The sequence below is a fragment of the Galeopterus variegatus genome, unplaced genomic scaffold (assembly GCF_000696425.1).
Source record: "Galeopterus variegatus unplaced genomic scaffold, G_variegatus-3.0.2 Scaffold1116, whole genome shotgun sequence".
NCBI lineage: Eukaryota > Metazoa > Chordata > Mammalia > Dermoptera > Cynocephalidae > Galeopterus > Galeopterus variegatus.
The window spans coordinates 380,412-393,094 of record NW_007727227.1 but is presented as its reverse complement, the minus strand read 5'-3'; the positions used below and the strand labels follow the sequence as shown (position 1 = coordinate 393,094).

At 35.1% G+C, this 12,683-nt stretch overlaps 1 protein-coding gene across 2 annotated transcripts; it reads left to right on the top strand.

The window, feature by feature from the left end:
* Positions 1–57: 57 nt before the first annotated feature.
* On the top strand, positions 58–12,192 carry RAP2C (RAP2C, member of RAS oncogene family). Of its 2 annotated transcripts, XM_008574907.1 has the most exons (4): positions 60–161; positions 283–443; positions 2,901–3,213; positions 11,262–12,192. In XM_008574907.1, the coding sequence occupies exons 2-3, from the start codon at positions 369–371 to the stop codon at positions 3,177–3,179; spliced, it is 354 nt and encodes a 117-aa protein (XP_008573129.1). In that variant the 5' UTR covers positions 60–161; positions 283–368; the 3' UTR covers positions 3,180–3,213; positions 11,262–12,192. The 2 variants fall into 2 exon arrangements, with proteins under 2 accessions (XP_008573127.1, XP_008573129.1); XM_008574905.1 differs by having other exon boundaries at positions 58–443.
* The last annotated feature ends 491 nt before the right edge of the window (positions 12,193–12,683 follow it).

Here is a 12,683-nt window from a genome sequence, read left to right as displayed (position 1 = left end):
CCCTCCCCCTCCCTCAACTTCCTCCTCTTCCCCGTTGGGCCCTCTGCTGCTCTGCACTCTCCTCCCCAGCTCGCAGATTTCCGCCCACCTTCCGCCTCGTCTAGCCGCGCCGCAGCTAGCGGGGTGTTATTCTTCCCCCCCTCTGGTAGGAGTCGGTGAAGGTGAGACTCATGAGGGAATACAAGGTAGTGGTGTTAGGGAGCGGAGGGGTTGGCAAATCTGCCCTGACTGTGCAGTTTGTCACTGGGACTTTCATTGAGAAATATGACCCCACCATTGAAGATTTTTACCGCAAAGAGATCGAAGTGGACTCTTCCCCCTCCGTGCTGGAAATTCTGGACACCGCAGGAACTGAGCAGTTTGCCTCCATGAGAGATCTCTACATCAAAAACGGCCAAGGTTTCATCCTGGTTTATAGTCTGGTGAATCAACAGTCTTTTCAGGTAACCAAACCAAGTCTTGTAATTTGTTCGAAGGGGGTGTGGTATTCCTGCATCTACTTCTGGTTTGCTTGAACCTTGCGCTAATGACTATGTTTTGCTTTTGAAAGTTAGACATGGCGCATTTTTGAGGTTACTCTTGGCATGGAAAACTATCGGGTTGTTTCTGTAGACAGCACTGAAGTAACAAGCGTAGACAAATAGTTTAAAGGTATATTTAAGGCAAAGAAAAGTGAAAAAGAAATAGGTCAGTCTGTGTATATTTAGCCTGGAATATAACCTTCTGAAGTCTCTTGTTCAGTTGAACAAGTATTGATTAACGTTCTCAGCAAAACAACATTCAACAGCTAATCTCGGGTAAATAGAGCACTTTGAAAGGAAAATTATTTGGAGCCCATTATCTGTTGCACAGAGAAGTCCTCTGAGTCTGCTGGCCCCTCCCTCCCCCTCTCCGTTCTCTCCCAAGTTTCTAAACTAGATTCATAAATCTTAGTGGTGCAAGATGAAGAGGAAGAACTCGATACCTGCCTTCTAGGCATTTTACTTACTTGGGGCGTGTAGTGTAAAGGGAAGTTACTAATTGAAAAGACTAGTGCCTAGAATTAATAGCCAACAAAAATCAAGAATGACTCTCCTTTTCTGCAGTTGATCCAAATTGTTTCTGGTAACATTGCCTATATTTATAGAAAATATGTGGGTCTGGGAACACTGAACAAGTGCAAGTTTCTTACCCTGGGTGGGTGGCCAAACTGGATGTGGTCCAATTTCTTAGGAAAATCTGTCCTGTCCTTCACTGGGAGACAGACTAAAGGCTTAACGTTATTTTAAGAGATGCAATAAATGTTGCTATTTATTCCTTGAAAATAAATAACCTCATATTGACCCATTATATTGACCTCCATTGATTTAGGAAATGGATATAATTTTTTTCTGCATTTAAAGGTATGCACTTAATGTTGCTTACTTAAGAGACCTTAAGTGCTTTAGCCAATACAATGTGCTAATTCCACTTTCTTTAGTATTTTAAATTAAAGTACTCTAGTGAACTTTTCCAGTAACCTGATATAGCAACTTCTGGGTAAATGAATCAAAGCTATTGAAACCAAACTAAAGTTCATTTTATGTAGGCTTAAATTCCAAAGCAATAGTATCATAAAAGCATTTTTTCTCCAGAAAATATTAAAGGTGCTATTTGACAGGCATTTTCTCTCTAAAGGTTCCTCAGGAGATTTGTTATTCTACCAGCTGACTCTCTTGAGGCTGGGAGTCTTTTGAAGAGTGTATCATAAGATTGCCATTATATCCACTTCTGTTATAGACATAAATTGGGAGTGAAAAACTGTGCCATTAATTCAGTGGAAACTTAGACTTTTTTGAGCCCAAATACCTTAAGTTTGGATTCTCAGCTGAATTTGTGTTTCCCTAAGGACAACGGGAAAGGCTTAACCTAGAAGACTGAATTGATACATGATCAAACCAAATCATTACAAACATCAAATAACTATATTTTTATAAATTTTCACAGCCTCTTGTTTTTCCTTTGACCTACATGTGAATATTCTGTTTGCTGTAATAGTCAACTTAAACACACATTTTATATTTAAGGCAAACCTTTTAATTTATGAAAAATCACCAAAGATTGCAATGCTAGGATTAAATCTATAATATTGTCTTAAGTCAATAACATTTCCTCCTAGAATTGATGCTACTGGAGAATTACTAAAGCTCTTATTTTTTGTAATTAATTGTAATTACTTAGAAAAAGCACTATTCATAGGGAAGGGAATCAAGTAGTAAAAACAAACATAGGGAGAGAAAAGTGTGACTTCTCATCCAGGCTTCTCCATTGTCCTTCCTGGGAGTTGCTTACTGTTACAGTAGTTTCTAATGTATGTAAGGTGTTTGATTTTACTGGGATAAAGGCATACCATTCAATTTAAAATAAAAATTTCAATGTATTAATCTGCTTTTACCTCTAATCTTCTAGGCATTACAAAGTGTTTTTTGTTCCCACCTAAAACACTTTCTCCCAAGCCCTCTTGCTAAATGACTAGGAATGCATAGATGCTGCAATCCTGTGCTGGGATAACAGGTGTTACAAGGAGTGATGACAAGCAGGCAGGTTTAGGGAGATGGCCAAATATCCTTATGTATGAATGGATTAATCATGTTTGGGAACTTGCTTTTTTAATCAGTATAGACTGGGGGTGGGGACAGTATTAAGGTTAGTGTGCAACCTATGTTTTATATTCTTGACATAAACCCGGCAGGTAAAGCCTGTGGAAATTATCTAGTTTCTACTTCAATGAACAAAATGACATTTTCTCTGGGTGCGTGATTTTATTTTGGACTTAGCTTTATATATTCACCAAGGGATGACTTTTTGTGACATAATACTTCTTCCACGGTTAAGCAAACAGCATAATTTTTTTTTCTTTCTCTTTGTGATTGTTTGAATAGGATATCAAGCCAATGAGAGATCAGATTGTCAGAGTGAAGAGATATGAAAAAGTCCCACTAATCCTAGTAGGAAATAAAGTGGATCTGGAACCAGAAAGAGAGGTTATGTCTTCAGAAGGTAGAGCTTTGGCTCAAGAATGGGGCTGTCCTTTCATGGAGACATCGGCAAAAAGTAAATCAATGGTGGATGAACTTTTTGCTGAGATCGTCAGACAAATGAACTATTCATCCCTGCCCGAGAAGCAAGATCAGTGTTGTACAACTTGCGTTGTCCAGTAAAAAAGATAACCTCAGTCATGGCCATACCGAGCAGGTTAGTTGTTGATGGAACTGTGTGAGCCAGGTAGTGTTTTGTTTTTGATCAAGTATAACAAAAAGCTGGTTAATATAAATACCCATGGCTCTACATTAAATTTCTTTATTTTAAAAATGACATTTTCCTTAGCACAAAACAGGCAACATTCAATGCAGAAAATCTTTTAAAATGCAGATAAGCGAAATGAAGGTAAGAAATTGCCTGTATTCACGTCACCAAGATTCATTTTTTTAAAAAGTGAGTTTCTGTTCTTCCCTATCTGCTTTATTGATAACGTTTCTTTGGGGTGAGTTAAAGTATAATACACCTTTCCCCTGTTTTGCTGATTTAGCATCCAAAATGCACAGGAGAGCACTCGGTAATAATTTCAGAAGATGATTAGTTTTGTAATGTTTTCTATACTTTTATGCTTTTATGTCCTGGGCAGTAGGGTTACAATAATTGAAATCATCAATTTATTAATCACCCAAGTGCTTGATTCAAAAAGATCATTATTTAATCAAGTTCATCTGTACCTAGCACTTGGGGGACTTAAAGTGACCTCTGATAATAACAAATTATAGTGCCACAATGTATCTTGATTTCATTAATGAATATATGGTCCAATGAGAATCTGTTTAAATCATATTGATATATTAGAAAAAACAATCCCAAGCACAGGATACGTTTTTGTTCAGCTTAATAAATAAGAGAATTAGTAAGAATAATAACAAACCTTTCATTGAGTTAAATAACTTAAAAGTTTTTTAAATGAATGAGTTTATTTAAAGTAAGATTTATGTAAAACTTAATGAGCGTTTAAAATGAGATTATTTTATTCATATCATGATCGTTCAGTCTAGATCATAATTGAACAAATATTCTCAACAGTAACACTTAGATAATAAGATAAAATAACCAATATCATGGATGACTGAGAAACCACAGCAAATGCCAGACTTGCCTGACAATATCAGGAATGAAATTGATCTTTTTGAGCCAAGGCCGACCTTGATTCTAGGAGGCAGTGTTGCAAATGGCAACAGGCATTTCAGATCACAGTGATGATTCCTAATCAAAGGTCTGGCTTTATATGTGCTCCCTGGAGAAAAGACTAACGGTCTCTAATTCATCTTTTCAGACAAGGTCTCCTGTCAGGTAATGTCGTCTTTGAAAATGAAGGATGACAACAGTGCTTTATTCAAAATGCTTTCACTCATCAGCTCTTAGCATACCAGAATATGATGAGAACTCATTTATTTTCTTATGTCTAGCTACATCTGTTATTTTATAAAGTCACTGTTCAGACTGTATTCCAGCTTACGTTTTGTTGATAGCGTTGCACTTGCAGTATAGACTTTTGAGGAGACGATCAGGGGTATGTAGGTGATTGAGTCTTATATTCTTGCTTCCATAATCTCTTTAAATTGTAAGCCAGCTTCTTCAAGTTTGAACAAGTTCTGTGTAGTGATTGCATCTTTACCATTATGCTTAATTTCTCTTATCTGACACTTTTAACTGCACAAATGACATTAGTGTACACGTTTTGTTTTAGTTTATCATCTTTATAAAAATATAACCAACTTGCACAAAGTGTTCCCAGTTTTCTTTCCATTATTAATGTAGACAGCTATAGGAGGTAAACAGAATAAATTGGTCTCGTACATTTAGAGGGCCAACTGTCTCAACCAAATTGGCAAATGGGTAATTTCTAAAGTTATTTTTAAACCTTTTTTTATTTGGAATTATTTCTGAGTTTGTTTTATTTTGTAGCTTTTTGTGATCTGAATTATTTTTAATCTATTTGGTTACCTACAGGAATGAGTACATAGATTTCTTTTTATATTTTTTGTTGACTAATATACTAAAAATCGGAAATTATTATTAATATCTATAATTACTTATTTTTGTAGTAATGGACCAGGTTCTCTGTGTAGTTTTTTTGCCTGGTTTTTGTTTTTAGAAGCAGGATACACAAATGAAGGTGTGGGCCTTGAAATAAAATATCCAATCAGCTGACTTTCTGAAAATATTAAAGGGAACTCCCTGACCAAACTATCTTAGAACAAAGCACACCATATGCAGTTTTATTTTTTTTCTGACATCAGATAGGATTGAGCTGATGTGTGTGGGAATTGGTAATCTGAGGCTAGTAAAGTTTGTGGTTATCCTTGCTCACTAATTACCTAAACCAAATAGGTGACGGATTTTGAATACTGTAGCTAGAGTCATGGAGCTCTGAAGCCTGTCAGTCTCAGATCTAGACTGAAGATCAAACTTTGACAGATAAAGGTGATTTGAGAAATGTTTGTCTTTAATACTTAGAAGAGTACCTTGTTTGAGTAAGAAATAATATGACTTTCACATTTATTTCTTAACACCCTTCAATTTGGGTACCTGGTTTCTTGCCCAACACCTGTATATCTGCATGGCTCCCAGGATTGTTTCCTCACCTTTTACCCTCTCATTGGCGGTAATTTTAATATAACTTTGAAAGCATGGGTAGATTCTTTATACATGGCCATCCTGATTTCTTTACTGACCCGGAGGGCCTACCATCAAGTGCTCTGAAGACTTCTTTTACTTTGCAGCAGCAGTATAACAGAAACCCAGATCAGGTTGTAGCCCTGTTTTGGTTTGTTTATCATAGCTTCTTCGTATTGGTGTAAATAATTGGCTGTTTGCTGTTTTGGTATGTTGTTATTGAGAAGGATAGATGTTCTGTTAATAATCTCGTAATACTATAAATGAAGTAAATCACAGTGCTGGGGGGTCCAGTTGTAGCAGAATTTCTCAACATTCTAGGCTTTTTGTTCACAGCTGTCTTGTGCATTATCAGATATTGAGCAGCACCCCTGGCTTCTACCCACTAGATGCCAGTAGCATACCCCCGCCCCCCAGTTGTGACAAGCAAGAATATCTCCAGAAATTGCCAAATGTCCCCTGGGGGGCAAAATCATCCCTGGCTAAAAGCCACTGAGTTAGAGGAATTGGGGAGCAATAGCACTTAAGTCAAGCCTTGAAGAATGGGAAGGGGATGGGATGGGGTGGGGCAGGGAGGGGGTAGGTAGAGATGATTTTCAAACAGAAGGAATGCCAAAAAGAAGCATAATAGTACCCTAAAATATTCTGTCAATTTCCCAAAAGGAAGGGGGAAGTGCAGTAAAGTTATCCCTTAAGTGTGACAGTTTGGTATATACTCTTTTGGCAAATAGTATTTTTTAGAGATGATTTTTCAAGGATTCCTATGTGTCAGTACAGTATTGATGAAAGCTATAAAGCAGGAAAATGGGGGGAAAAGGTGTTCTTTATGGTTTGAAGGTTTCCTGCAAGATTTTATATCATTTTTCTCAGTGTATTATGGAACGGGTTCTCCCAACTAGAGTAAATGGTGCATAAGAGTACCAAACACCAGGAGGCAAACTGAGAGAACAAAGATCATTATTTATGTCAGCCCCAGTTCATTATATATGTCAGCCTGAAGAAAAAGGGAGATTCTTGATTCAAGACTAGCACATCATTTCACGCAGCAGCAGAATGGCTGGGATTGTTAACAAAGGCTCTTGAAAGGCTGAACCATCTATGAATGTCATTTTAGTCTAGCTGGACTTACTATTTCTAAATACAGTGGAATTGATTAGGATTTTCAGGGTATTTTTAATAAAAATGTAGAATCAGAATTGTAATTTTTTTCTTAGCTTTTAATTAGATATGATATGCTGGGAGTTTAGCAAATGTGGGGGGAAAATCCTCAAAATTAAATCACATCGTGTACTTTAAAATGCTGGCATTTTCATATCCAAGTTAAATATTAATCATATCAGTAAAACACTGGGATGGAATTCTGTTGCACAAGTTACAGTTTTGTTAGATACTTCCTTTTTAACCCCTGCCCTATTTTGCATATAACTTTGAGTCGGGGGAAATGGTTTATTTAAAATGCTCATTTCTCATCCAGTTCAAATGGTGAGCCAAGGTGGAGCAGAGGACTTACATGGAGGAAGAAGTGTGCTTTGGGGTAGTGTGTACCATGAAGGCCTACAGTGCACCTGGGGTAAAAGGGAGGAACAAAGCTGTTTTGCCCTTTTTGCCATCCCTAATTCTCCCAGACCTTCGTTGACCTCCCCACAAGGTTCATGGTTTGAGACTGTTCAGTGTAGATAGGTGCCTAGTTAGACCTGCTCTGGGCGTGGAGGTGTCTGGTGATTAGAATGACTCTTTGTATATCTGTTCCCTCTTTAATTGCTTCCTTTTAACCTCAAGATTAGGCTTTTATTGCAGAATGAGATGCATATGAGCCATTCAGTTTTACTCTATTACCTCTCTGGCTTAGAATGAACCATCAGTAGAATTAACAAAAAAAAAATTGCCTCATGGAGTTGGAGAATTGCCACCAAGGAAGTGTTCTAGCCATACTACAGGAAAGATTCTCCTTGTGGGATTACTTCTCGGTGGAGTTCTACAATTCAGAAGATAATATCACTAAGAAAAACTTAAGCCCTGTCAGCTGTTGGAAAAACTTAGCCACTCAAAAACATACTTCCAAATGCCTTTGATTACCCACAGTCTTAGGAATATCAGATTCAGAAAAAGTGTTTTAGAGTTGAAGGGAGCAGCACCCTACCTGGTCGAATTCAAAGCTAGCAGCTAGAATCAGATCACTGCTCACACTGCTGTTTATCATCACTGGATATATACATACTGTTTGAAATCTCAGAATTTAACTCACCATATCAATTTAAACTTTTGGAAATTTTAGGTCTAGGACTTAAGAAAAATAGATAATACCTTCCCTAGTTCCCTAGGTTCATCATAAACATTTAATGTGCATGCTTTCCTTCAAGCATGGTTCTGCTTCATTCGAGGATTCTATGCCATAGGTTCAGCTTTTGCTCTCTGATGTTTAATGGGTGACAGTAAGCACTTTTAATGACCTAACCCTCCCACTCCACCCCAATAAGCTTCATGAGTATTACGCAAATGAGGGTAGAGAAATGAAACAGAAGATATTTAACAAAAACATAACCTCTGTCAACAGAATTCCAGCCTCATGTTTTGCTAATAGAACTAGTATTTAACTTGGATATGAAAATGCCGAGTAAAAAATGTGAAGGAAAATTCATTTAAAAAAAATTCCTTTGGTTAAGTCCCCAGAATATCGTATGTCTAAAACTGGAAAAAAAAAAAAAAAAAAAAAAAAAAAAAAAAAAAAAAAAAAAAAAAAAAAAAAAAAAAAAAAAAAAAAAAAAAAAAAAAAAAAAAAAAAAAAAAAAAAAAAAAAAAAAAAAAAAAAAAAAAAAAAAAAAAAAAAAAAAAAAAAAAAAAAAAAAAAAAAAAAAACTATCATGATTGCACATTTATATTTGCTAAAAAGAGAGAGAATGCTAGTAAATACCATTGTGTTTAGAAATGGCAAGTCCAGTTAGGCTGAAAAGACATTCATAAACTGCTAAGCCTTTCAAGAGTCTTTGTTACCATCCCAGGCATTCTGCTGCCATGTGAAATGATGTGCAAGTCTTGAATCAAGAATATTTTTCTTCAGGCTGACATAAATAATGATCTTTTTTCTTTTGGTTCTGTGTTTGGTACTCTTGTGTACCAATTTTCCCCACTTGGGAGACCCTATTTCATAGTTTCCTGAGCAAAAGGTTTGGATTGTTATTTGCTTTTTTGTTTGTTTTGTTTTTTTGTACTCTCCCATAACATCTTCTTAGAAAAAAAATGAAAACAAATAGGAAAGAGTATGAGGTAGAAGCTTCCACAGTTAAGATTTGTTAGTTGTCTGATGGAAATTTGAGAGTGAGGACAAGGATAACTCGTGTTCTACCTTGAAAGCAGCAAGTTATACCTTTGCAGCATGTCTGGATGTGATATCCTTTGAGTTAATAAGTACTAATTTGACCAGCTGCGTTTAAACCTTCTGGCATGTTTTTTAAATGAATGAGGGTGTTAATACACTGAAAATTTTGCTGTTACTTTGGAGCAAAACATTTACATTTTGCATTCTGTGAAATTTTAATCTGGGAAAAACTGTCCTTTTTGCTTAATGCAAGCTTTTGCTTCAGGATTTATTACTGCAGTGAATTATAATTTACTGCTTTCTTGTAAAGAAGCCAGTATTAATAATTTGTTTGCTAAAATGTATGCCTAATGTTAATATTGTTGAGTCTGATTGAGGATTTATCTAGATCTCTTGATTTCACTGGAGTATTGTCATCCTGTGGAATGTGGATGGACCAAATGTTAACCAGGTTTTTGGAGGGTGGGAAGTGATGAATATATCACCTTTTATTTAATACAGATAATGGCTAGTAAACTGGTTTGTATTATTGTTTATTTTGGCTAGAAAGAAATAACTACTTTCTCAATGTGATTTCAGAGAATGCTTGAACTATTAAATCATCACATATCACAAGCTTCAAGATTTAAGAAACATAATCATATTTGAAAATCCAAGTCTTCTTATAATTGTTTATTTTGAAAAATGTAGATTAAAATTTATAGCAAACTTAATTTAAGTGAATTGAGGTAAGTCTAGCTTGAATTACTGGAAAGTCTTCATATTGCATATATAATGAAATATTGTGTTGAAATAGGTATAGAAATTCAAACTAGGCTAAAATTATATAAAGGTTCTTAGTCTGGTTATCAAAGATACAATCGTGGTCTCCTAGAAATTTATAATGTAGTTGGGATATGAAAACAATACCTAACATTTGTATAGCCATTTATACCTTTTTTTCTTTTTGTTTTGCTTTGCTTTGTTCTTGTTTACTTATTTATTTATTTAGCCACTTATACTTTATAAGGTACTTTCACATATTACCTTATATGATATTTACAACAACCCTGTGAGGAAAGTATTTTTATCCTTATTTTAAAGGTGAGGAAACTGGACTTGTCCAAACTTAAATAACCAATATCCTAGTTAATTGACTTTAATGCCAAAAAGTCTTAATTTTAATTGGAAAAAAAGTTTTTATAATAGTTTCTAAAGAGGCAGACTTTTGTTCTACTTTTCCTAATGTTTAGGTGGCAGAATTTCAATAATAATGAGCAGAGTGACGTTCTTTTGATGTAATCATTTTTACAATATAGCTGCTAATAAAGCATTCTCTCAGACTCTTTGAATGCTAATAGATGTGTAGCTGTCAAATGAAATTAAAATCATGCATTTATAAATATTGGTAGAGCCCTTAGATGATCTTAAACTGGTTTTACTTGGCATTCTTTCATAGCTGCTGTTATACTTTTGTTTCTGGCTTTATGATAACATTTTTTATCTTCTATATTAAAAAACAAACGTGATTCCACTTCCCTAAAAGCTAGTTGGTGAATCAGCACAGCTGAAGGACATTGTATCTGTCTGAATGATAGATTTTCCCCCCCACTATTAACTGGAAGGGCGGATATCTCTCGGCTCTAAGAGCAGACTGAGGAATCCCAATCACAGGAGAAGTTCCTATGGTTGGGAGAATGTCCAAAAAAGGGCAGACCAGAGTGGAAAATGTAAACTGCTGCTGTCACTTAGCATCTAGCCCAAAACAGGGCACCTAGTAGGTGCTCAATATCTACAGCCTGATTGAATCGCATTTTCTTATTTTAAGTTCCCCAAAAACGAAATTTTGGAAAAGTCTAGCATATTCTCAAGTTAACTCATAATTAATATGCATTCAATTCTAATACCATTTCAGTTAAAATATGAAGAAATCAAGTTCAAAGTAGAAGCAACATTTGCTGCAACTTTTATACTGTAAGATCATTTAAACCAGTAAGAACATGTTTAATATAGTGTAAGTATAAAATAAACCAGAGTAGTTATATATACATGCACACACCCACATTATATCCAGTGCATCAATACTGTGTTTCTAATTTTTAATAACTTTTCTGGACCCAGAAAATTACTCTTTTACTTAAACTTATGGGGAGCACAGCGAAATTCCACCTTAGGATTGTTATTCTTGTTACCACTTCCGTGTGTATATAGATCTGTTGTCAGTGTTCTCTTTTGAAACTATAATCTATATTTCTGCATTTTTATGACATATTTATCTTAATTGCAGATAAAACTCAGAGGAAATTTGCACAGATGCTGCTTTGGAGAACTTTACAACCTGGGTTGCAGAACTGAGCCTTGGTAAACCTGTCTCTATTACAGCATGTTGCCATACATCTAATTAAGTACATAAGGTCTTTGGCCTTCAAGATCCATCGACCTTAAACAGGAATGCTTAGCACGTTTACTATATGTTTAAAATTTGTTCATTAGCAATCAGTCCTTTTATAGCTTTCTAAGTTCTTACTGATGGCTAATATGCAAGGGTTAATTTTTAATATTTTAATTGATTTCTTTAATCAGTTTCTCAACTTGTATTTATTAAATACTCAAACTCAGTATTACCTACTCAATGCCTTTTAAAAGAAAGTTATAATGGAGAAAAAAATTGAGCCTTAAACAAATGGTTACTTCTGTATATTACCTCGTACCAGTGCTTCATCCTATTTGTAAAATCTTTCTCCTTTAAATGGTTGGTTAATACTTTGAGACTTTGTTTACATGTGGCAGTGTTGTAAAAAGAAACTAAAGATCACCTTTTACCTGTATGGATGAAATATCCCTTTTCTTCAAGTGCAGTTTGTGATGTGTTTTTGTAATTAACATATTCTGAAAGTTACAATTGATATTTGAAATCAACTGTAGAGCATTTAGTTAAAGAGTTAAGCATTCAGTTGCATTAGGTTTTCACATGTGTTAATCTCATTTACAGCATTGAATTGCAGCAGTAACATTTTCCTTTCTGTGAGGTTCTAAATTTAGTTATGACCTATTTAGCAATGCGTTTGAAAAGGGATATTGTATCCATGGTAAATTAATTGTATACCTAAACAGTGATAGCTCAGCTTTGCCTGTCAGGCTTGTAATTGACATCTAGTAGACTTCTGCACATGTAAAATTGAATTCAAATAAAATCATATACAGTTTCTAGTTCTTAATATTTGTCTTTCTGAATAATAGTTTAAAGCAATATTTGTTAAAGTTTTCTTGCACTATCATAATTGCTTTTTAGTTATTTCTCAAGAAGCATGTTCGTAGTAGAGACAAAATCTGTGTAACAGGAGGGAGAATAGCGCCAAGTCTCTGGGCTATTTTTTATTTTTGCAAATGTGCTTTCTAATAGCCATTGCCTTCCATGTTGTTTACCTAATCAGCACATTTTGTCTGAATACTTGAACATTTTAACAGTAACACAGATGTAGAAGCAGAAAGGAAACTTCTGAAGAGGAATGTTTTGGTTCAGTTTTAACATGAAAACGAGTGCTTTTTCTAGCAGTGATTTTCAAATTGTGAAAGTCTGACAGTATTTTGTTGTTAGGTTTATATTTGGTTTTAGTTGTATGCTTTTAATTTGCAGAAGTTAGTAACTGCAGCTCACCTACTGCACCAAAGTTCTCGATTTTAGGAGCCCAGCTTCAGTCATTTGAAC

What these genes read in the sequence shown, in the direction of transcription:
- RAP2C (XM_008574905.1), top strand. Translation starts at nt 171, where the DNA reads ATGAGGGAATACAAGGTAGTGGTGTTAGGGAGCGGAGGGGTTGGCAAA. An exon ending in TGAATCAACAGTCTTTTCAG is followed by an intron (nt 444 to 2,900) that starts GTAACCAAACCA and finishes TTGTTTGAATAG; the next exon opens with GATATCAAGCCAATGAGAGA.